This window comes from Globicephala melas, chromosome 8 (assembly GCF_963455315.2).
Source record: "Globicephala melas chromosome 8, mGloMel1.2, whole genome shotgun sequence".
Lineage (NCBI taxonomy): Eukaryota > Metazoa > Chordata > Mammalia > Artiodactyla > Delphinidae > Globicephala > Globicephala melas.
The window spans coordinates 64,297,341-64,319,900 of record NC_083321.1 but is presented as its reverse complement, the minus strand read 5'-3'; the positions used below and the strand labels follow the sequence as shown (position 1 = coordinate 64,319,900).

General features: G+C 40.9%; 1 protein-coding gene and 1 long non-coding RNA gene across 3 annotated transcripts in view; one reads left to right on the top strand and one right to left on the bottom strand.

Moving 5' to 3' along the window:
* LOC138842799 (uncharacterized) overlaps nt 1-19,524 on the bottom strand; it is an 89,519-nt gene extending 69,995 nt beyond the window's left edge. The window contains exon 1 of the long non-coding RNA XR_011377678.1: nt 19,224-19,524. This is a non-coding gene — a long non-coding RNA (uncharacterized lncRNA). The remainder of the gene's footprint in view (nt 1-19,223) is intronic.
* CTSC (cathepsin C) overlaps nt 19,275-22,560 on the top strand; it is a 40,873-nt gene continuing 37,587 nt past the window's right edge. Inside the window, exons 1-2 of one of the 2 annotated variants that reach the window (XM_030835856.3) lie at nt 19,275-19,807; nt 22,234-22,379. In XM_030835856.3, coding sequence (XP_030691716.1) covers nt 19,636-19,807; nt 22,234-22,379 — 318 coding nt within the window. In that variant the 5' untranslated portion in view covers nt 19,275-19,635. The remainder of the gene's footprint in view (nt 19,808-22,233; nt 22,380-22,560) is intronic. The other variant, XM_030835855.3, reaches the window with a different exon arrangement.

Genomic DNA, 22,560 nt, shown 5'->3' with positions numbered 1-22,560 from the left:
ATTATGTAGTGTCCTTCTTTGTCTCTTCTAATAGTCTTTATTTTATCTTTCTTTCTTTCTTTCTTTCTTTTTTTTTTTTGCAGTATGTGGGCCTCTCACTGCTGCAGCCCCTCCCGCTGCAGAGCACAGGCTCCAGACGCGCAGGCCCAGCGGCCATGGCCCACGCACCCAGCCGCTCCGCAGCACGTGGGATCCTCCCAGACCATGGCACGAACCCATGCCCCCTGCATCGGCAGTCAGACTCCCAACCGCTGCGTCACCACGGAAGCCCTAATAGTCTTTATTTTAAAGTCTATTTTGTCTGATGTGAGAATTGCTACTCCAGCTTTCTTTTGGTTTCCATTTGCATGAAATATCTTTTTCCATGCCCTCACTTTGTCTGTATGTGACTCTAGGTCTGAAGTGGGTCTCTTGTAGACAGCATATATATGGGTCTTGTTTTTACATCCATTCAGCCAGTCTGTATCTTTTGGTGGGAGAATTTAATCCATTTACATTTAAGGTAATTACAGATATGTATGTTCCTATTCCCATTTTCTTAATTGTTTTGGGTTTGTTATTGTAGCTCTTTTCCTTCTCTAGTGTTCCTTGCCTAGAGAAGATCCTTTAGCATTTGTTGTAAAGCTGGTTTGGTGGTGCTGAACTCTCTCAGCTTTTGCTTGTCTGTAAAGGTTTTAATTTCTCCATCAAATCTGAATGAGGGCTTCCCTGGTGGCGCAGTGGTTGAGAGTCCGCCTGCTGAGGCACGGGACACGGGGTTCGTACCCCGGACCAGGAAGATCCCACTTGCCACGGAGTGGCTAGGCCCGTGAGCCATGGCTGCTGAGCCTGCACATCCGGAGCCTGTGCCCCGCAACGGGAGAGGCCACAACAGTGAGAGGCCCGCGTACCACAAAAATGAAAACGAAAAAAAATCTAAATGTGATCCTTACTGGGTAGCGTAATCTTGGTTGTAGGTTTTTCTCCTTCATCACTCTAAATATGTCCTGCCAGTCCCTTCTGGCTTGCAGAGTTTCTGCTGAAAGATCAGCTGTTAACCTTATGGGGATTCGCTTGTGTGTTATTTGTTTTTTTTTTCCCCTTGCTGCTTTTAATATGTTTTCTTTGTATGTAATTTTTGACAGTTTGATTAATATGTGTCTTGTCATGTTTCTCCTTGGATTTATCCTGTATGGGGCTCTCTGTGCTTCCTGGACTTGATTAACTATTTCCTTTCCCATATTAGGGAAGTTTTCAACTATAATCTCTTCAAATATTTTCTCAGTCCCTTTCTTTTTCTCTTCTTCTTCTGGAACCCCTATAATTCGAATGTTGGTGCATTTAATGTTGTCCCAGAGGTCTCTGAGACTGTCCTCAGTTCTTTTCATTCTTTTTCCTTTATTCTGCTCTGCAGTAGTTATTTCCACTATTTTATCTTCCAGGTCACTTATCCATTCTTCTGCCTCAGTTATTCTGCTACTGATCCCTTCTAGAGTATTTTTAACTTCATTTATTTTGTTGTTCATCGTTGCTTGTTTCATCTTTAGTTCTTCTAGGTCCTTGTTAAATATTTCTTGCATTTTCTCTATTGTTTCCAAGATTTTGGATCATCTTTACTATCATTATTCTGAAGTCTTCTTCAGGTAGACTGCCTATTTCCTCTTCATTTGTTAGGTCTGGTGGGTTTTTATCTTGCTTCTTCATCTGCTGTGTGTTTTTCTGTCTTCTCATTTTGCTTATCTTACTGTGTTTGGGGTCTCCTTTTCGCAGGCTCCAGGTTCATAGTTCCCGTTGTTTTTGGTGTCTGTCACCAGTGGCTAAGGTTGGTTCAGTGGGTTGTGTAGGCTTCCTGGTGGAGGGGACTAGTGCCTGTGTTCTGGTGGATGAGGCTGGATCTTGTCTTTCTGGTGGGCAGGTCCAGGTCTGGTGGTGTGTTTTGGGGTGTCTGTGGACTTATGATTCTATGCAGCCTATCTGTTAATGGGTGGGGTTGTGTTCCTGTCCTGCTAGTTGTTTGGCATAGGGTGTCCAGCACTGTAGCTTGCTGGTCATTGAGTGAAGCTGGGTGTTGGTGTTGAGATGGAGATCTCTGGGAGATTTTCACTGTTTGATATTATGTGGAGCTGGGAGGTGTCTTGTGGACCAGTGTCCTTAAGTTGGCTCTCCCAACTCAGAGGCACAGCTCTGACTCCTGGCTGCAGCACCAAGAGCCTTTCATCCACACGGCTCAGAATAAAAGGGAGGAAAAATAGAAAGAAAGAGGATAAAATAAAATAAATAAAGATAAAATAAAGTTATGAAAATCAAAAATAATTATTAAGAAAAAAATTTTTTTACAAGTACAAAAATAAAAAACGGATGGATAGAACCCTAGGGCAAATGGTGAAAGCAAAGCTATGTAGACAAAATCTCACACAGAAACATACACATACACACTCATAAAAAAGAGGAAAAGGGGAAAAAATAATGAATCTTGCTCTCAAAGTCCACCTCCTCAATTTGGGATGATTCGTTGTCTGTTCAGGTATTCCACAGATGCAGGGTACATCAAGTTGATTGTGGAGCTTTAATCCGCTGCTTCTGAGGCTGCTGGGAGAGAGTTCCCTTTCTCTTCTTTGTTCACACAGCTCCCGGAGCTCAGCTTTGGATTTGGACCCGCCTCTGCATGTAGGTCGCCAGAGGGCGTCTGTTCTTCACTCAGACAGGACGGGGTTAACGGAGCCGCTGATTCTGGGGCTCTGGCTCACTCAGGCCCGGGGGGGAGGGAGGGGTACAGACTGCAGGCGAGCCTGTGGTGGCAGAGGCCAGCGTAACGTTGCACCAGCCTGAGGTGTGCCATGCGTTCTTCCGGGGTAGTTGTCGCTGGATCCCGGGACCCTGGCAGTGGCAGGCTGCACAGGCTCCCCGGTAGGGGGGTGTGGATAGTGACCTGTGCTTGCACACAGGCTTCTTGGTGGCGGCAGCAGCAGCCATAGCGTCTCATGCCCGGCTCTGTGGTCCGCGCTTTTAGCTGCGGCTCGCGGCCTGTCTCTGGAGCTCCTTTAAGCAGCTTTCTTAATCCCCTCTCCTCATGCAGCAGGAAACAAAGAGGGAAGAAAAAGTCTCTTGCCTCTTCGGCAGGTCCCGACCTTTCCCCGGACTCCCTCCTGGGTAGCCGTGGTGCACTAACCCCCTGCAGGCTGTGTTCACGCCAACCCCAGTCCGCTCGAGAAATTTATTTTTTAAGGCAACTCTCAGCATGTGCCACATTGTGGTATACTGGTGTAATGCAATAGGACAGGTTCAAGATGCTATTCAATCTATATCTTAAAACCACAAAATATGAGCCAATTTTTGTAGTAATATCCATCAGGAATGGCCATGCTGCAGTCTCAGGTAGCTCTCAGTTCTCTAGAGGATTTCAGGACTGTCAACACCAGGTTTCTGATCAGTTTTGCAAAGAGCTGGGGTCTCTGCCCTGAACCCAAGAAACAGAACACCAATTTGGCATGTGGTCCTGGAAGTAGAAGCTAAAATTGGTTCTGACTTGGGGATGGTTGAAACAAAAACTCATTCTTCAAATTTTAGACACTCAAAATTTCCTCTTCCTTGCTTTCAACATAGTATTAACTTCTTCGTCCTCCTTCTGATTCTCTTAACTTTTCCTTCATGAACTCCTGCTCTTTAGCTTAGCCGTTACATTTTTGCTGATTGTTAAGCTGTCTTCAACCTCTTTCCTCCACTTTCCCCTGTGTTTTATGGGCTTGCTTTGGGTGACCTCTACTCCCAGGTCAACTCTCATTTATTTGGTGAGGACTAATAAACACTGTATTCAGCCAATACCTGAAGCAGTCTGAATACCCTTGCAGCTATTCTCAATGCCTGTCTATGCCCTGAATAGAGTAGATGCTCAATAAATATCTGTTTTATTGATCTGAATGACTGAATGACCCCTTCCCAGAGTAAGCAATATTTCCAGCTTATTACTAGATATCTCCATTCTGACATCCCACAGCTACTTGAAATACATGTCTCCATGTGTCTTTACTTTCTTCCCAAAACACCTACTCTACCATCATTTCCTCTTACTTCGTGGCTGCAACATTAGTACCATGTTGAATATATATTTATTAAATAAATACAGTTTCTATAGTTAAGGAAATATTATGGTTTTTATTTATGGACAACTATTTATTCAGAATATCCCCTTAAGTCTGCATATAAGTAAGGTAGTGTGGTACAGTGGGAAGAACTGGGCACTGGGACTCAGACAGACTTTGGGAATCAGCCAAGCTTTCTAGCTCAGCCACTTAAGAAGTATGATATTTACCACGATACTTAATCTCTCTTTTCTAAATACTTTTTCATTTCTAAATTGAAGTGAATAATACCTACCTTATGTGCAGCTGTAGGGAAAAGTGTGCACATGTACATAGTGCCTACACATAGTAGACATTCAATAAATGGTAACTGTTATCGTAACAAGTAATTACATCTGCACATTTTGCCTCTCTCCATGTCCTCACTTTTCATTTAATATATCTGTTCTTCTTAGTTCACTACTAATACTCGTCAGTATTCTGTATTCTACACTGTTGAGAAGGCATCATAAAAATCAGGGAGGAAAAAATATATTAAATGAAAAGACTGAAACACCTAATAGCAGTGTGAATTTGCATTTCAAGCATTCTCTCCCTCTAAACTTAATCTTAACTAGGTCTTGAAACAAGACAACACCCAGAGAGGCAAGTAGGAAAAGGTACTTTTGAGGTTGCAGGCCTAAGTAGAATTTCTAAGAGGAGAGGGCTATTGTGGGACACCTATGAATAGGCAAAAAGCATAGGTTTCAAAGTAGATAAAATATGCTTACATGGAAATGTACCAAATAACAATGCAATTAAAACATTAAGAACAAAAGAGATAAACGAGAAGTTTATTAGAATAAATTTATCTTGAGATATTTCAATTGATCTTTTAGAATTGAAACATGTAATAGACAAAAAATTAAGCATGGTCATAGAGTGACTTAATCACTTTGAGTGTATATCAAAGTTCTTTTGAGTAGAGAAAATGTAATTTTTAAATGTTTATTTTATAAAACTCAGCCATACATTAAGCCAGAAAGACATTATTAATAAAATTTTAAATGCTGATATTATACATGCCATATTCTTCAAACATAATCTAATAAAAAGAAGAAAACAAACTAATATAACTAGGTAAAATAAGAAATGAACTCCTAAATAACCTATGTAATCAACTGGAAATCAAACCTAAATTATAAACTCTTTAAATTACAAGGATAAAAAAAGTATATCAAGTAATAACTTGTGGGATACAGTTAAAACTTGCCTCAGAAGAAAACTGTGAGGCTAATACACCTTTATTATTAAAGGAAAAGACTGAAAATTAGGTGCTAAGGACTCATACTAACAAAATTAAGAAAAGAAAAATAAAACGAACCAGATAAAGTAGGAACAAAAAAGTTTTCCAAATAAAAGATGAAATCGGTTAAACAATAAACAAAAATGTTTAGATGGATGAATATATCCAAAACTGGTTACTTGAAAGTAATATCCCAAATTTAATTTCAATGAATGTTCCATTAAGTTAAAAAAACAGTAGAGAGGAGATTGGTTCAAGATTTCAGAGTAGAAGGACGTGCACTCACTCCTTCTTGCGAGAGAACTGGAATCACAAATAACTGCTGAACAATCATCAACAGGAAGACACTGAAACTCACCAAAAAAAGATACCCCACATCCAAAGCCAAAGGAGAAGCTGCAATGTGATGGCGGAAGGGGCAAAATCACGATAAAATCAAATCCTATAACTTCTGGGTGGGTGACTCACAAACTGGAGAAAACTTATACCACAGAAGTCTACCCACTGGAGTGAAGGTATTGAGCCCCACGTCAGGCTTCCCAACTAGGGGGTCTGGCAATGGGAGGAGGAATCCCCAGAGAATCAGACTTTGAAGGCCAGCGGGATTTGATTGTGAGACTTCGACAGGACTGGGGGAAACTGAGACTCTACTCTTGGAGGGCACACACAAAATCTTGTGTGCACCAGGACCCAGGGGGAAGAAACAGTGCCGCATAGGAGGGTGAACCAGACCTACCTGCCAGTGTTGGAGGGTCTCCTGCAGAGGCGGGGGGTGGCTGTGGCTCACCGCGGGGACAAGGACATGGGCAGCAGCAGTTCTGGGAAGTATTCCTTGGCGTGAGCCCTCCTGGAGTCCAGCATTAGCCCCACCAAAGAGCCTGTAGGCTGCAGTGCTGGGTCACGTCAGGCTAAACAACCAACAAGGAGGGAAGACAGCCCCACCCATCAGCAGACAAGACGATTAAAGTTTTACTGAGCTCTGCCCACCAGAGCAATACCCACCAATCCCTCCCATCAGGAAGCTTGCACAACCCTCTTAGATAGCCTCAACCACCAGAGGGCAGACAGCAGAAGCAAGAAGTACTACAATCCTGCAGCCTGCAGCATAAAAACCACAATCACAGAAAGACAGACAAAATGAAAAGGCAGACGATTATGTCCCACATGAAGGAACAAGATAAAACCCCAGAAAAACAACTAAATGAAGTGGAGATAGGCAACGTTCCAGAAAAAGATTTCAGAATAATGATAGTGAAGATGATCCAGGACCTTGGAAAAAGAATGGAGGAAAAGATCAAGAAGATGCAAGAAATGTTTAACAAAGACCTAGAAGAATTAAAGAACAAACAGACAGAGATGAACAATACAATAACTGAAATGAAAACTACACTAGAAGGAATCAATAGCAGAATAACTGAGGCAGAAGAACGGATAAGTGACCTGGAAGACAGAATGGTGGAAATCACTGCCGCAGAACAGAATAAAGAATGAAAAGAAATGAAGACAGTCTCAGAGACCTCTGGGACAAAACTAAACGCAACAACATTCGCATTCTAGGAGTCCCAGAAGGAGAAGAGAGAGAGAAAGGACCCAAGAAAATATATGAAGAGATTATAGTCGAAAACTTCCCTAACATGGGAAAGGAAATAGCCACCCAAGTCCAGGAAGCACAGAGAGTCCCAGGCAGGTTAAACCCAAGGAGAAACATGCCAAGATACATAGTAATCAAATTGACAAACATTAAAGACAAAGAAAAATTATTGAAAGCAACAAGGGAAAAATAACATACAAGGGAACCCCTATAAGGTTAACAGCTGATCTTTCAGCAGAAACTCTGCAAGCCAGAAGGGCATGGCATGATATATTTTAAGTGATGGAAGGGAAGAACCTGCAACCAAGAATACTCTACTCTACCCAGCAAGGCTCTCATTCAGATTTAACAGAGAAATGAAAAGTTTTACAGACAAGCGAAAGCTAAGAGAATTCAGTACTAGCAGACCAGCTTTGCAACAAATGCTAAAGGAACTCCTCTAGGAAAGAAAGAGACTTAGCAACTGAAAACAACCCTATACATATATAGATTGCTATATTGAAACCACAGGGGAACAGCAAACCCCAAAACTACAATAGATACACACACAAAAAAGAAAAAGCAACCCAAACGTAACACTAAAGATGGTAATCAAACCACAAGAGAAGAGAACAAAAGAGGAAGGAAAGAAAAAAGATCTACCAAAAAACCCCAAAACAATTAAGAAGATTGCAATAGGAACACACATATTGATAATTACCTTAAATGTAAGTGGATTAAAGGAGCCAACCAAAAGACACAGACTGGCTGAATGGATACGAAGACAAGACCCGTATATATGCTGTCTATAAGAAACCCACCTCAGACCTAGGGACACATACAAACTGAAAGTGAGGGGATGGAAGAAGGTATTCCATGCAAATGGAAATCAAAAGAAAGCTGGAGTAGCAATAGTCATATCAGAAAAAACAGACTTAAAAATAAAGATTGTTACAAGAGACAAAGAAGGACACTACATAATAATCAAGGGACCAATCCAAGCAGAAGATATAACAATTGTAAACATAATAGGCACCCAACATAGGAGCACCTCAATACATAAGGCAAACACTAACAGGCATAAAGGGAGAAATCTACAGTAACACAATGATAGTGGGGGACTTTAACACCCCACTTTCATCAATGGACAGATCATCCAGACAGAAAATCAATAAGGAAACACAGGTCTTAGATGACACATTAGACCAGATGGATTTAATTGATATTTATAGAGCACTCCATCCAAAAGCAGAACACACATTCTTCTCAAGTACACACGGAATGTTCTCCATGACTGACCACATCCTGGGCCACAAAGCGAGCCTCAGTAAATTTAAGAAAATTGAAATAGTATCAAGCATCTTTTCCAACCACAATGCTATGAGATGAGAAATAAACTACAAGAAAAAAACTATAAAAAACACAAACAAGCGGAGGGTAAACAATATGCTACTAAATAACCAATGGATCACTGAAGAAATCAAAGAGGAAGTCAAAAAATACCTGGAGACAAATGAAAATGAAAGCACAACAATCCAAAACCTATGTAATACAGCAAAAGCAGTTCTAAGAGGAAAGTTTATAGCAATACAATCTTACCTCAGGAAACAAGAAAAACCTCAAATAAACAACCTAACCTTACACCTAAAGCAACTAGAGAACAAAGAACAAACAAAAACTAAAGTTAGTAGAAGGAAAGAAATCATAAAGATCAGAACAGAAATAAATGAAACAGAGACAAAGAAGACAATAGCAAAGATCAATGAAACTAAAAGCTGGTTCTTTGAAAAGATAAATAAAATTGATAAACCTTTAACCAGAATCATCAAAAAAAAAGGGAGAGGACTCAAATCAATAAAATTAGAAATGAAAAAGGAGAAGTTACAACTGACATCACAGAAATACAAAGGATCATAAGAGACTACTATATGCAACTGTATGCCAATAAAATGGACAACCTGAAAGAAAAGGACATGTTCTTAGAAAGGTACAATCTCCTAAGATTGAACCAGGAAGAATTAGAAAATATGAAGAGACCAATCACAAGCACTGAAATTGAAACTGAAATTTAAAAACTCCCAACAAACAGAAGTCCAGGTCATGATGGCTTCACAGGTGAATTCTATCAAACATTTAGAGAAGAGCTAACACCCATCCTTCTGAAACTGTTCCAAATTTCCAGAGGAAGGAAAACTCCCAAACTCATTCTATGAGGCCACCATCATCCTGATACAAAAACCAGACAATACCATAAAAAAAAATTACAGACCAGTATCACTGATGAACACAGACACAAAAATCCTCAACAAAATACTAGCAACTAAAATCCAATAATTTATTAAAAGGATCATACACCATGATCAACTGGGATTTATCCCAGAGATGCAAGGATTTTTCAATATCTGCAAATCAATCAGTGTGATATATCACATCAACAACTTGAAGAATAAAAACCATATGGTCATCTCAATAGATGCAGAAAAAGCTTTTGACAAAATTCAACACCCATTTACGATAAAAACTCTCCAGAAAGTGGACACAGAGGGAACCTACCTCAACATAATAAAGGTCATATATGACAAACCTACAGCTAGCATCATACTCAACAGTGAAAAGTTGAAGGCATTTCCTCTAAGATCAGGAACAGGACAAGGATGCCCACTCCCACTACTTTTATTCAACATACTTTTGGAAGTCCTAGCTATGGCAATCAGAGAAGAAAAAGAAATAAAACGAATCCAAATTGGAAAAGAAGTAAAACTGTCACTGTTTGCAGATGACATGATACTATACATCGAAAATTGTAAAGACACTACCAGAAAACTACTAGAGCTCATCAATGGATTTGGTAAAGTTGCAGGCTACAAAACTAATACACAGAAATCTGTTGCATTACTATACACTAACAATGAAAGATCAGAAAGAGAAATTCAAGAAACAATCCCATTTACCACTGCATCAAAAAGAATAAAATACCTAGGAATAAACCTACCTAAGGAGACGAAAGACCTGTACTCTGAAAAGTATAAGACACTGATGAAAGAAATTGAAGAAGACACAAACAGATGGAAATATATACCATGTTCTTGGATTGGAAGAATAAATATTATCAAAATGACTATACTACCCAAGGCAATCTACAGATTCAATGCAATTCCTATCAAATTACTAATGGCATTTTTCACAGAACTAGAACAAAAAATCTTAAATTTGTATGGAGACACAAAAGACCCCGAATATCCAAAGCAATCTGGTGAAAGAAAAATGGACCCGGAGGAATCAGGCTCCCTGACTTCAGACTATACTACAAAGCTATAGTCATCAAAAGAGTATGGTACTGGCACAAAAACAGAACTATAGGTCAATGGAACAGGATAGAAAGCCCAGAAATAAACCCACGTACCAATGGTCAATTAATCTACGACAAAGTATGCAAGACTATACAATGGTGGAAAGATAGTCTCTTCAACAAATGGTGCTAGGAAAACTAGACAGCTACATGTAAAAAAATGAAATTAGATCATTCTTTAACACCACACACAAAAATAAGCTCAAAATGGATTAAAGACCTTAAATGTGAGACCAGACACTATAAAACTCCTAGAGGAAAACACAGGTAGAACACTCTCTGACATAAATTGCGGCAATATCTTTTCCAATCTGTCTCTCAGAGTAATGGAAATAAAAACAAAAATAAACAAATAGAACCTAATTAAACTCAAAAGCTTTTGCACAGCAAAGGAAACCATAAACAAAATGAAAAGACAACCCACAAATTGGGAGAAAGTATTTGCAAATGATGTGACCGATAAGGGATTAGTCTCCAAATTTTACAAACAGCTCAGGAGGTAATATCATCAAAACAAACAACCCAATCAAACAATGGGTAGAAGACCTAAACAGACATTTTTCCAAGGAAGACATAAGAATGGCCAAGAGGCACATGAAGAGATATTCAACATTGCTAATGATTAAGAGAAATGCAAATCAAAACTACAATGAGATATCACCTCACACCAGTCAAAATGGCTATCATCAAAAAATCCACAAACAATAAATGCTGGAGAGGGTGTGGAGAGAAGGGAACCCTCCTACACTGTTGGTGGGAATGTAAATTGGTACAGTCACTATGGAGAACAGTATGGAGGTTCCTTAAAAAACTAAAAATAGAGCTATCACATGACCCTGCAATCCCACTCCTGGGCATATGTCTGGAGAAAAACATGGTCTGAAAACATACATGCACCCCAATATTCATTGCAGCACTGTTTACAATAGGCAAGACATGGAAGCAACCTAAATGTCTGTCAACAGAGGAATGGATAAAGAAGATGTGGTACATATATACAATGGTATATTACTCAGCCATAACAAAAGAATGAAATAATGCCATTTGCAGCAACATGGGTGGACCTAGAGACTGTCATACTGAGTGAGGTAAGTCAGACAGAGAAAGAGAAATATATGATATCGCTTATATGTGGAATCTTTAATGATACAAATGAACATATTTACAAAACAGAAATGGACTCACATACTTAGAGAATGGACTTATGATTACCAGGGGGGCAAGAGTGGAGAAAAGGGATAGTTAGGGAGTTTGAGACTGACATGTATACCCTGCTATATTTAAAAAGGATAACCAACAAGGACCTACTGTATAGCACAGGGAACTCTCCTCAATGTTATGTGGCAGCCTGGATAGGAGGGGAGTCTAGGGGAGAATGGACACATGTATATGTATGGTTGAGTTACTTTGCTGTGCACCTGAAACTATCAAAACATTGTTAATCGGCTATACTCCAATATAAAATAAAAAGTTAAAAGAAATAGTAGAGGGGTAGCCAAAACATACAATTTTAAATTGATACAGAGTGGGAGCTGAGAAAAATATGTAAAAGAAGAACAGGAAGCGAACTTACTTTAAAATCAATCAGTAAAACAAAACAAAATATTCCAGTACTTACAGGAACTGAATATATTCAAATTTGGTATTTAAATTTAGAGGGAAAATAAGGTTTATTTTATAAACGGCACCGCTACCACTGCCTAAATAAAAAGACCTGTATGATACCATATACAAAAGCAGACCTTAGGTGCTTCCAAGATACAAATTTAAAATTAAATGACAGTTATTTAAAACATTTCAACCAATTTAAAACAACTTAAAATACCAAAATTTAAATTTACAACAATTTAAAAGATTTAAAACAACTCAGGAAAGAAAGTAAGCTTATAAGGAAGGGACATGGTTGTCACTTTCCTATGGAAAGAATAGCAGCTGTAGAAAGGATGTATACTCAAAAATTCTTACTGCAATATTGTTTGCAATGGCAAAAAATAATAATGCTAAAATACCTGGAAACAACCCAAGTGCCCATTTAATAATACTTAGATTTGTTACATGCCTTAAGTATTGCTTAAAAACAAAATTCAACCTGTTAGGGAACTGTTAACAGAAACCACCTGCCTTGGCCAGGTCTGCTTGCCTGAGTTGTCTCAGGATAGGAGGTCCGGATAAGGAACACAGTGCTGCCGCTGAAAACTAATGGGAGAATTTGGGAGGGGCCCAAAGAGGGAGGAGATGAGCAACCTCCCAGAGTCCTTCTCGCTGGAATCCATCTTGGCTGAAAGATGCACATGCCACCAGGCAGGACCCTGAGTCAAGCCAAATACAGGCCAAGCAAGATGACTGGCCAGAGACAACCCGGAAATTAACCCCATTACCATAACATCTGAGTTCGAGTCATGTGGCAGAGCAGTTCTCCTGGGTTTCCTTACCCTGCTGCTCTGCAACAAGCCCCTTTCCAATGAAGTCTCTTGCTTTGTCAGCACGTCTGTATCTTTGGACAATTCAGTTCCCAGTGTTAGACAAGAGCCCACTCTTGAGCTCTGGAAGCAGTCCCCCTTCCTGCAACAAACTGAGTAGATTTGAAGACCCGATTGGCTTTATTTAAGGATTCATGAATCTGGCAGCATCACATCTAGTAAATAGAAGAGAGCTCTGGGAAGTGGCACAAAATGGAAGGCTTTCATAGAAAGGAGGGTGGGGCAAGAAAGTCACTAGCAAAAAAACACACAAAAAAAGGTTCTTTTGGGCCAGGACATCTCCTTTGGAGGGCAGGGACTGGCAAGGGTTTTATCATGCAGATTGCCTGTTCTTCCTCTGAGGAGTAGGCTAGAGATGGCTGAGATTACCTCATTGGTTCTAACCAGAAAATTCCAAACTGGTTGATTAAGATTACATTTGGGGGAAAATCAAAACTGCAATTAAGTTAGGTATTAAATCTATGTTTTGGTATCATGGGCTTTTAGCACATGTGATGCCATTTTGGACCTGTGGTGTGTTTTTTTTAGCAGTACCATGCAGCTATTTTCCTTAAAATGAATTCAATTTCTTGATGTGAAGAAACCTCTGTTATGTGTTTTTAAGAACGAATTTCGTTAAGAATGAAATAAGGTTGACAAGAATGAAAGAATGGAAACTAAGTGACAGCACTGTTCTAAGTATTTCATATTTTAACTCAGTCAAAACTTCACTACAACCCTATGAGGTAGGTACTATTATTATCCCAGTTTTGCTAACATGGAAACTTGAGTCAGAGAAAATAAATAGCTTTTCTAAAGTCACACAGGCAGTAAGAAGTGGTATCAGGATTCAAACCATGGCATTCTGGATCTAGACATTATGTGTCCTGCTCCTTATGCATATTTTAAGTGGCTGGGGAATTTTAGTAAAAAATTTGTAAGTATACACACCAAGGAGGGAACATAGGTTGCCTTGCTTGGCAGGGTATAGATGGAAAGAAAAAGGGGGGGCAGGGGAAAAATCTGTAGCACAATGGCAAAATATATTTAATGTAATTTATTGAATATTATTATCTCATCATATAATAAAAACATAAATACGTCCTTTTAGAAAAAGGACTAGGAACAAATGAAAATGATGATAAATTTGAAGGCTCTTTTACTCAATTTGTTACCTTAATTGTATATGAACTAAAGTTATTCATTTATATATTGAACTATTTTTAAATTCTAAGGGTTGTTTAAAAAATGAGAGAAATGCATAAATCAGTGTGATCTTGTCAATTAAATAAGTAAAAAGTAATAATAAATAGTAAGTCAGCTTATGTTCAACTTATTAAAATGAAATATTTTAAATATTCCCATACCATTACCTGGGTAAGTAATGTGATTCTTGGAAAAGGAATGCCCTGTCTCACCTTGGAGAAACTGATAGTCTTGACCTTTAAATCAGTCACCCTGTTCTGGTTTTGTTCTCTTCATGCCAAGACTCTCTACAGTTTGCTATTCTAGAATTTACCTCGTTTGACTTCATATTTCCCTTTCAGCAATAACCTAGAGAAAGAAGGGAAGTCAAATTGAACTGCAAAACCTTGAAACTAAAATGCTAAGATACGGTTTAGCTTTCCTATTGTCCAACATGTGTTTATAACTTGACTTCCTGATAGCATACGAAGTAGTTTTAGGTCAACTTCTACAACTTACAAACTAATCCACACAGGCATATAAACTTAAAATTCCAGATGTTGCTGGGGCTGAAAAGTTGGTCCCTATACTAGTTGAATATCTCTGAAAGTGAACAGTATGAGATGAGAAATATAAAATTTATCTAGTGACTTAACATTTGCCCCATGAAAATTTGCTTCCAATAAATCTGATTCCTAAAGTTGGAGAGTAAGGAGTTTCAATCAACATTTAATAAATATTTATTGAGCATCTACTATGTCCTGGTAATATAGTGGTGAACAAGACAGACAAGGCCCAAACCTCATGGAGCTTCTGTTCCAGTGTGGCAGATATATAATAAACAAGAAAGTGCAATAATTACAGGTATTTATAATTTTTACATAGAAATAAACAGAGTACTAATAAAATGAATAGCTAGAGAGGGCCACTTCAGATAGCATGGCTAGAGGAGATAAAATCTTTTTCAGTGAGAATGTCATACAGTGAGAATGAGCAGTCATGGGAAAAACAACAAATGATTTCAGGCAAAGAGACTAGCGAAGTGCAAAGGTAATGGAGACAGAGGGAATCTAGCGGGTTTGAGGACCAACAGAAGGCAAGGGTTTCTGGGACAACTGGGAGGATGAAGGGAGAAGTTGGGCATATTGTACAGGGTCTTGCAGAATTTTATTCAAAGATGATACAAAAGGTAACCTATTGGGAAGTATTCCACATGTCAATATTGGGAGTATCATGATATGGTTTACATTTAAATAAAACATAACAATGGTGAGAGTAGACTCAGTATGATACATTGGCTGATCAGCTTGGGGTCGGGGGGGGGGCCTGGGGGAAGGAAGAGTCAAGGATGACACTTAGGTTCCTGGCTTTTACATTGAATTCAACAAAAAGTGGATGAAATTAGAAGGTAATTTTGGTTGACTAGCAAGAAATGATAGCTTATTGGACCAGAGTGGTGGTGGTGAAAAAAGGGCAAAATAGAGACATTCATTAAGTTCATTGGCTCTTTAGGGTTGCTCTTACTCTGTGTGACCTATAGGATAATCCTGGTGTATCAGTAAAAAGTAATGCTTCTCAAAATTTTCATTTCAAAAACATGGTTTATTTATTTTTTATTTTTTAAATACACATTTCTTCTTTTATTTATTTATTTATTTAATTTTATTTTTGGCTGCACTGGGTCTTCATCGCTGCGTGCAGGCTTTCTCTAGTTGCGGAGAGTGGGGGCTACTCTTTGTTGCAGTGTGCGGGCTTCTGTTGTTGTGGAGCACAGGCTCTAGGTGCGTGGGCTTCAGTAGTTGCAGCACACGGGCTCCGTAGTTGCGGCACGTGGGCCCTAGAGCATGTGGGTTTCAGTAGTTGTGGCATGTGGGCTCAGCAGTTGCAGTGCGCGGGCTCTAGGGCATGCAGGCTTCAGTAGTTGTGGCACGTGGGCTCAGTAGTTGTGGCGTGCAGGCTCCAGAGCACAGGCTCAGTAGTTGTGGTGCGAGGGCTTAGTTGCTCCGTGGCATGTGGGATCTTCCCGGACCAGGGATCAAACCCATGTCCCCTGCATTGGCAGGCAGATTCTTAACCACTGTTTCACCAGAGAAGTCCTCATGGTTCATTTAACAGAAGGAAATAATGAAATGAGAAAGGGATCAAATAGTAGAGATTATCTCAGTAATTCCTAGTTTCACAGCTGCCTCAACATGTGTCTTCTGTAGAACTTATCTTTCTCTTAATTTTATATCTGACTCTATCAAGAAGCAGATAAAGTTTCACTTGCTTAATTCCGTTCTAACAATCTAACTTAAAAACAGAAGCCTTTTTTGGTTATCCGATCTATACTTACTAGCAGTTTGACCATGGAAGAATCACTTATCCTTTCTGAGCTCCAGTTTTCTTATCTGTAAAATGGGAGTAATACTATCTGGGAGATTACTATCAAATGGACATAATATGTGAATGTACCGTGCAAATGACGATGAGCTTCCTTCCCACTTATCTTCCCGCCTTCCTTCCTTTCTTTCATAAATTTTACTGAGAGGATGAATGAGTAAATACTGGCTATTGTCCAACTCTGACAAAAACCTTGAGGTACAAAAATAATATAGTCCTTCTGTCAAGAAGCATGGACTCTAGTGGAAAAGGCAGTCAATCAAATAATTACTGTGAATTGTGAACTCAGGAACATGAGGTCACAGAAGAGAGAGTTTTGACATGTGCCTAGGAGATCAGAAGGACAGAAACAAAGTACAGTACTTAGGGCATCACAAGACCTGAACAAGTGGTGCTCTCTTTCTCACACAATTGTGTAATAATTAAATGAGATGATATATGTGAATTACCTTGGTAAAATGTAAAGTCCTAAATAAATGACATTATTATGGTTGTTATTCTGACTACCAATGACAGAGGTGTATACAATACCAAATGGCATTCTACATTGATATGTCAATTTTTTTTTCTATTTCTTTGATCCTTCTTTGTTTTTATATACATTCCTGAACAGTGGCTTTCAAACTTATTCACAGGCAGGGGATATGGGAATCATGCTGCTCTTTGCCAAACACCATGAAATACAGAAGTATTTATGTCCATGATACTATTCATTCATTCAACGGATATATGAGAACTTACTGTGTGCCAGAAGTTATTCAGGGTGCTAGGATTACAAAGGAGAACAGGATTTGGAATCTACTGTCTAACTAATAAGGATAGTTTTCTAGTAGAAAGATACACAATAATAAATGTAGTCAGTCAGTTCTCTGTAGAATCTGTATGAACTCATTTAGTCTTCTCAAAACTGGAGGTAGTCATAGGTCTATAACAATTATGCGCATGTTATAGATGAGAAAACCAAGGCACAAAAAGAAGTAAAATAACTTCCTCCAAATCAAACAGCTGGTGAGTAGCAAAGCCATGCTTCAAACTTAGGCAGTGTGATACAAGTCCTTGCTGTTCATCTCCAAGCCAGTGATACTCAAGCTGTATCTGTGTCAGGATCCTCTGAAAGGGGATTGTTAAAACATAGATTGCAGGGACCTGATTCAGTAGGTATGGGGTGGGGGTCAGGAATTTGCATTTCTAGCAAATTCCAAGGAGATGCATATGCTGCTGGTCATTTTGGTCCTGGGACCACAGTTTGAGAACGACTTCTACGCAATGCTCCTTCTCTATAAACCTGCTTATAATGATCTGAGACTAGTACCAAAATCTGGTTTGTATATAAACTGAATTTTATATCATTTTAAATATATCAAATTTTTAGGAATGCAACTTCTAGATAAATCAACAGGAAGGTACTTTGTTCTGCTGGGAACTTGACCAACAGTTTTCTAGCATGAATAATGGAGGTATGATATTTGAATGACCATCTGATAAGGCAACTGTGACATTCATCAAGTTATTATTATCTCTGGATCTTCATTTCCCAACAGTAAAATGAATCTATTAGATTAAGAGGCCTCCAAAATCCTTTTCGCTTATATTTATTAACTGAATAGAGATGTTTTCAACTTTCTTCACAATTGTTTGTGCTACTTTGATCATGCCATCAAAGAAATTTCCAACTTGACTGTTCAGCTCTTCAAAATTGATGATCTAGTGAAAGTTTTAACGTTTTAACAACCAACGACGCATTTTCCCAGAGATGAGGAAGGCAATGTTACTCTGTCAGTTTATCTCTAAACAGTAAGTGTGCTAGTTTAATTATATGCTCCGCTTTTCATCCTAAGTAACAGGGAATAAAACCTAGAAGCAGGGTGTTGGCTCCACCCTTGCCTTTGCAGTTTGTGACTACATTAGAGAGTATTTTCATTTATGAGCTTTCAAGGGAAACTCCTTTTGCCAAATCAAAATTGGCTTTCCGGCCTGGAAACCAAGATAAGGCTATTAAGTACATTTATTTTAACACCCCAGGACACTTCCTAAGTATTTTCAAGCCAGAATTTGGAAGACAAAGGTGAATAATGTCGACTTGCTCCCTTTGAATGCTTACAATCTGGTGGAGAAGGTGGACATCCAAGTATTTATTTGTAACCAGTGTTTTGAGGGCAAAATGCACGTGCCCTAGAGGGCAGGGGCACAGAAAAGTCTGTCTTGTTCATCACTTGTCCTTGATGTTGCACAGGGCCTGACACCTAAAAGGCTCTGTGCACAAAAGGAGCCCCAACTTCCAACAACAGCCAGGAAAGGCAGAGGAGCTCTCACAGAAAAGGAGGATAATTAAACTGAACGAGGAGGCACCTGGAAATAGTGCTACCTTATAATTACTGGCGATGAGACTGACACCCTGGAACCTGCTCATAAGACCAGCATTCTCCCACCAGCTCCCTTCCTCACCCTGGGCGACTTGCTTCCCCTCTGGGCCACCTGCTTTTCAGCTGCAAAACAAGGGCGTTAGTGCCTGTGCGTGTTTGCGTGCGCGCAACTAAATCCTATAACGTTAGCGGGCGGAAAGAAAATCCTAATACACAAACACTGCAAGTTTGCACTACAACTGAATTCCCCAGTGGATAACAGGCAAACAACATTAACAGGAAACCGACAAAACCCAGCAAACAAAAGGAAGTGAAAGTTTTGGAAAACGGAAGGAAGAGCAGTTCTCAAACAGCTGGGCTGGCTCGGGGTCGCACGTAAAATAGTTCTGAGGATAAAAGTTAACTGAATGAGGACGAAGTGGGAAAGACAAGCGAGTAAAAGAAAGCTCCACTAGTTAGGTCGCTCTTTCTCTGGGCCTTTTTCCTACCTTCGGTACCCCCGCCCCCCCCCCCGCCGCCTCCCTCACCGCGCTTCTCTCAGTCTCTGACATTTAGCCTCCCCTCCCCCTCACCTCTCTGTCTCTCCGTCTCTCTCTCTCTTCCTCTCTCTTTTTCTCTTAGTCTCTCTCTCTGTTACTTCTCAAGGAGCGAAGGAGCGCAGTCTGGGGCGCGCACAGACCAGCTGTGGCTCTGCAGTCCTCTTTGGAGGTGTCCCTTGGCACCTGAACCTGGTGCTGGGCTCTCTGGGCCTGAGGTCCTATGGCCGCCAGGTGACGGGCGCGCTCTCCAGAAGCCCCTACCTAAGGGGCGGTGCCACTGGCAGGCGCCCAGCCCCCGCGGCCCCGAGACCCCGCCCCCCTCCGGGTTGCCGGTTTCCACCACCTCTATTTTAAGGCACTATAGCACAGCAGCTGTGGCCTCAGTCCCCGCCTTCAGTGCTGTGGCTCGCGTGCCTTCCTCACTTCTCCTAAGGGCCTTGCCAGCATGGGTCCCTGGCCCGGCTCGCCGCTCGCCGCCCTCCTGCTGCTCCTCTTCAGCGCTAGCAACGTGCACTGCGACACTCCTGCCAACTGCACCTACCCTGACCTGCTGGGCACCTGGGTCTTCCACGTGGGCCGCAGCGGTTCTCAGCGCGAGGTCAACTGCTCGGTTATGGGTAAGCCGCCGGCGCCCTTGCACCCGCTTCCTTCCTGTCCCTACCCGGGGCTCCTTCCCTTTGGTCCCTGAGCCCTTCCCTGCAGCGCCCCCGCTAGGGGCAGGCCAGGAGGTCCTGGCTGGACTTGGGGTCCATGGGGGGCGTGCCCTCTACCGCTCCAGGGCAGCGACGTCAACGTGGAGCTGCTGAGGACGTCTCACTTCGCTCGGTCTTGGTTATTCCCGGGCCCCCAACACTTTTTGCAAGAACTTCCCCCACCCCATGGTTTCCGTTTCTTGTTTTTGGGTTTGTTTGGTTTGTTAAAGAGTTGAGACCGTGCAATCTTATCTCCTCATCCCATCTGCAGTATTTTATTGTGCCAGTGAAAAATGAGCTCAAAGACTCTTGAGAATATAGCTTTTAGTTTCCTTTTATTAGGTTGTGGGAAAGAGCCCTTAAGCCCAGAGATTTTTTTTTTTTTTTGCGGTACGCGGGCCTCTCACTGTTGTGGCCTCTCCTGTTGCGGAGCACAGGCTCCGGACGCGTAGGCTCAGCGGCCGTGGCTCACCGGCCCAGCCGCTCCGCGGCATGTGGGATCTTCCCGGACCAGGGCACGAACCCTTGTCCCCTGCATCGGCAGGCGGACTCTCAACCACTGCGCCACCAGGGAAGCCCAAGCCCAGAGATATTGATGTGGACCTGAGAAAGCTTCTGGTACCACTACACAGTTTCATGTATTGCAGGGGGGGTAGTGATACCCACCAGAGTTCTTGGCCTTCGCCAATCAGAAATTGACTACAGGCCAGACAAGAAATTCAGGCAAGGCTTTATTGGGCCCCTGCAGGGCTAGTGAGAACAAGTAACAAGCTTGTTCCTTATATGGGGTGAGGGTATGGGGTGTGTCCAGTGTGGGGGGGGAGGGCTGGCTTGGGTGGTTTGCCCACCCCTCTGGGGGTGTTGAGTGCAGGGGGCATGCGCAATACCCAGTGTTTGCTCCGGACACCCAGTTTTTGCACAGGGCTCTTCAGAAGTGGCAGTTAAGTTTTTTGCTTTTTTGTATCTTTTTGTCCATAATGGGGCCCAATTGTGCATGCACACAGTTATTTTTAGTCCCATATAGTTTCTTTATATTTTATTGCTGGAGGAGGTTTGTCCAGGTGCAAGCATTGCAGCACTTCAGCAAAGGGTCCCAGGTCCCAGCCTGTCTCAGTAGTATATAAAAGTTTTGTGTTTTTTTTTAATACCTCTTTGGCCAATAATTATATTTTGAAATGCCCAGAGCCAAGCACAGTGCCAGGGGTCATGGAAGGCTCTCAATAAATATCTAGTGCACCCTGGAACATTCCATATGCCCTCAGATAACATGGCTATCCCAAGGACAAAGAATTTAGTGAAGGGAGAAGAAAAAACACACAGTCTTGGGTCAGGAAAGGCACTCTTGTTCTGCACAAACCTTTACCACACTGTGGCTTGTGCAGAATGAGTGAAGCTCTCAACTGCAGTTTCCTTGTTAACGGAACAGAGATTGCCAGGTCATCTGTCAGTAAACAGACTTACTCAACTGTCCAACTCCAAATGACTGTGTGGCATTTCATAGTACTGGGCATTATAACCATTTTCTCTTTTAAAAGTTGAACTTGGAGATCCAAAGCAGAAAGGAGATCAGGATTTGCAGTGTTCTGTCACATGGAATCCCCTATTTCTGAGCATTAATCTGAAACATGGAAAAATTGTCCAAAGTGTGGAAACCTCCAGATTGGACACAGCAGAACCCTTTTCAGGCAGCCTCTCTGCCTATATTCCATACCTTTGACCTTAATCTAATCAATTAAAGACACCCACAGATCTGAGTCCCCATTTTCTGAAGGTTAAAAGTTTAGTTCCATTCGGCACAAATTAGGTGTATAGCATAAAAACCTTGAGTTTGCTGAATACTTTGAAAGGATTCAGATTCTGAGGTTCTGAACTGTACAGCCATTTAGAAGAAAGATATCCATCCCATTTCTTCTCTGAAGAGATCATTTCCTTTGTTCTTATGATCTGGTAGCAAGTCTTTTTATATTTCCACTTTTTGATTACCATTTTGTCTTCTCATTTCTGCTGGTCATTTTCAACATACCCCATTTCTCCTTTTCTTCAGTGGAAAAATTTCTTCAGTGTTTGGATGCTCTGGGAAGGTAGTGGCTGTACTTTTTGGGGTCTCTCTGCCTGCTGGGCTACTTGACGTACTTTTGAGCCTTTGCTTCACATTCTTGCCTGAGACCCCTCTGGGATTATACAGAGGGAGGCACCAAAACGGGGACTCTGATACATTCGCAAGCCAGATCCACCCACATTCAGTAGCATGAAAGGAAAGCAGCTTAAAAATAATGGAAATTATAGAGGAGCTTTGACCTCCCATTGAAGTCCACATAATTTTCCTTTGTTGTGCATTTTCTTTTCTTTAGGACCACCAGAAAAAGAAGTAGTGGTGCACCTTAAGAAGTTGGATACGGCATATGATAACTTTGGCAATTCTGGCCATTTCACCATCATTTACAATCAAGGCTTTGAGATTGTGTTGAATGACTACAAGTGGTTTGCCTTTTTTAAGGTTAGTTTTGTTGGAATATACATTCATATTTTCAATGATTTGATAACTGAAGCCTCTTCTAATGAGGAGACCCTCAGTATTTTAATTTTAGATTAAGAAGATAACCAGAAGGGATACCAATTTTTCTGAAAAGAAATTAGATGGTGTAATTTTGCCACTTTATTTAAAATTATAACTTCAG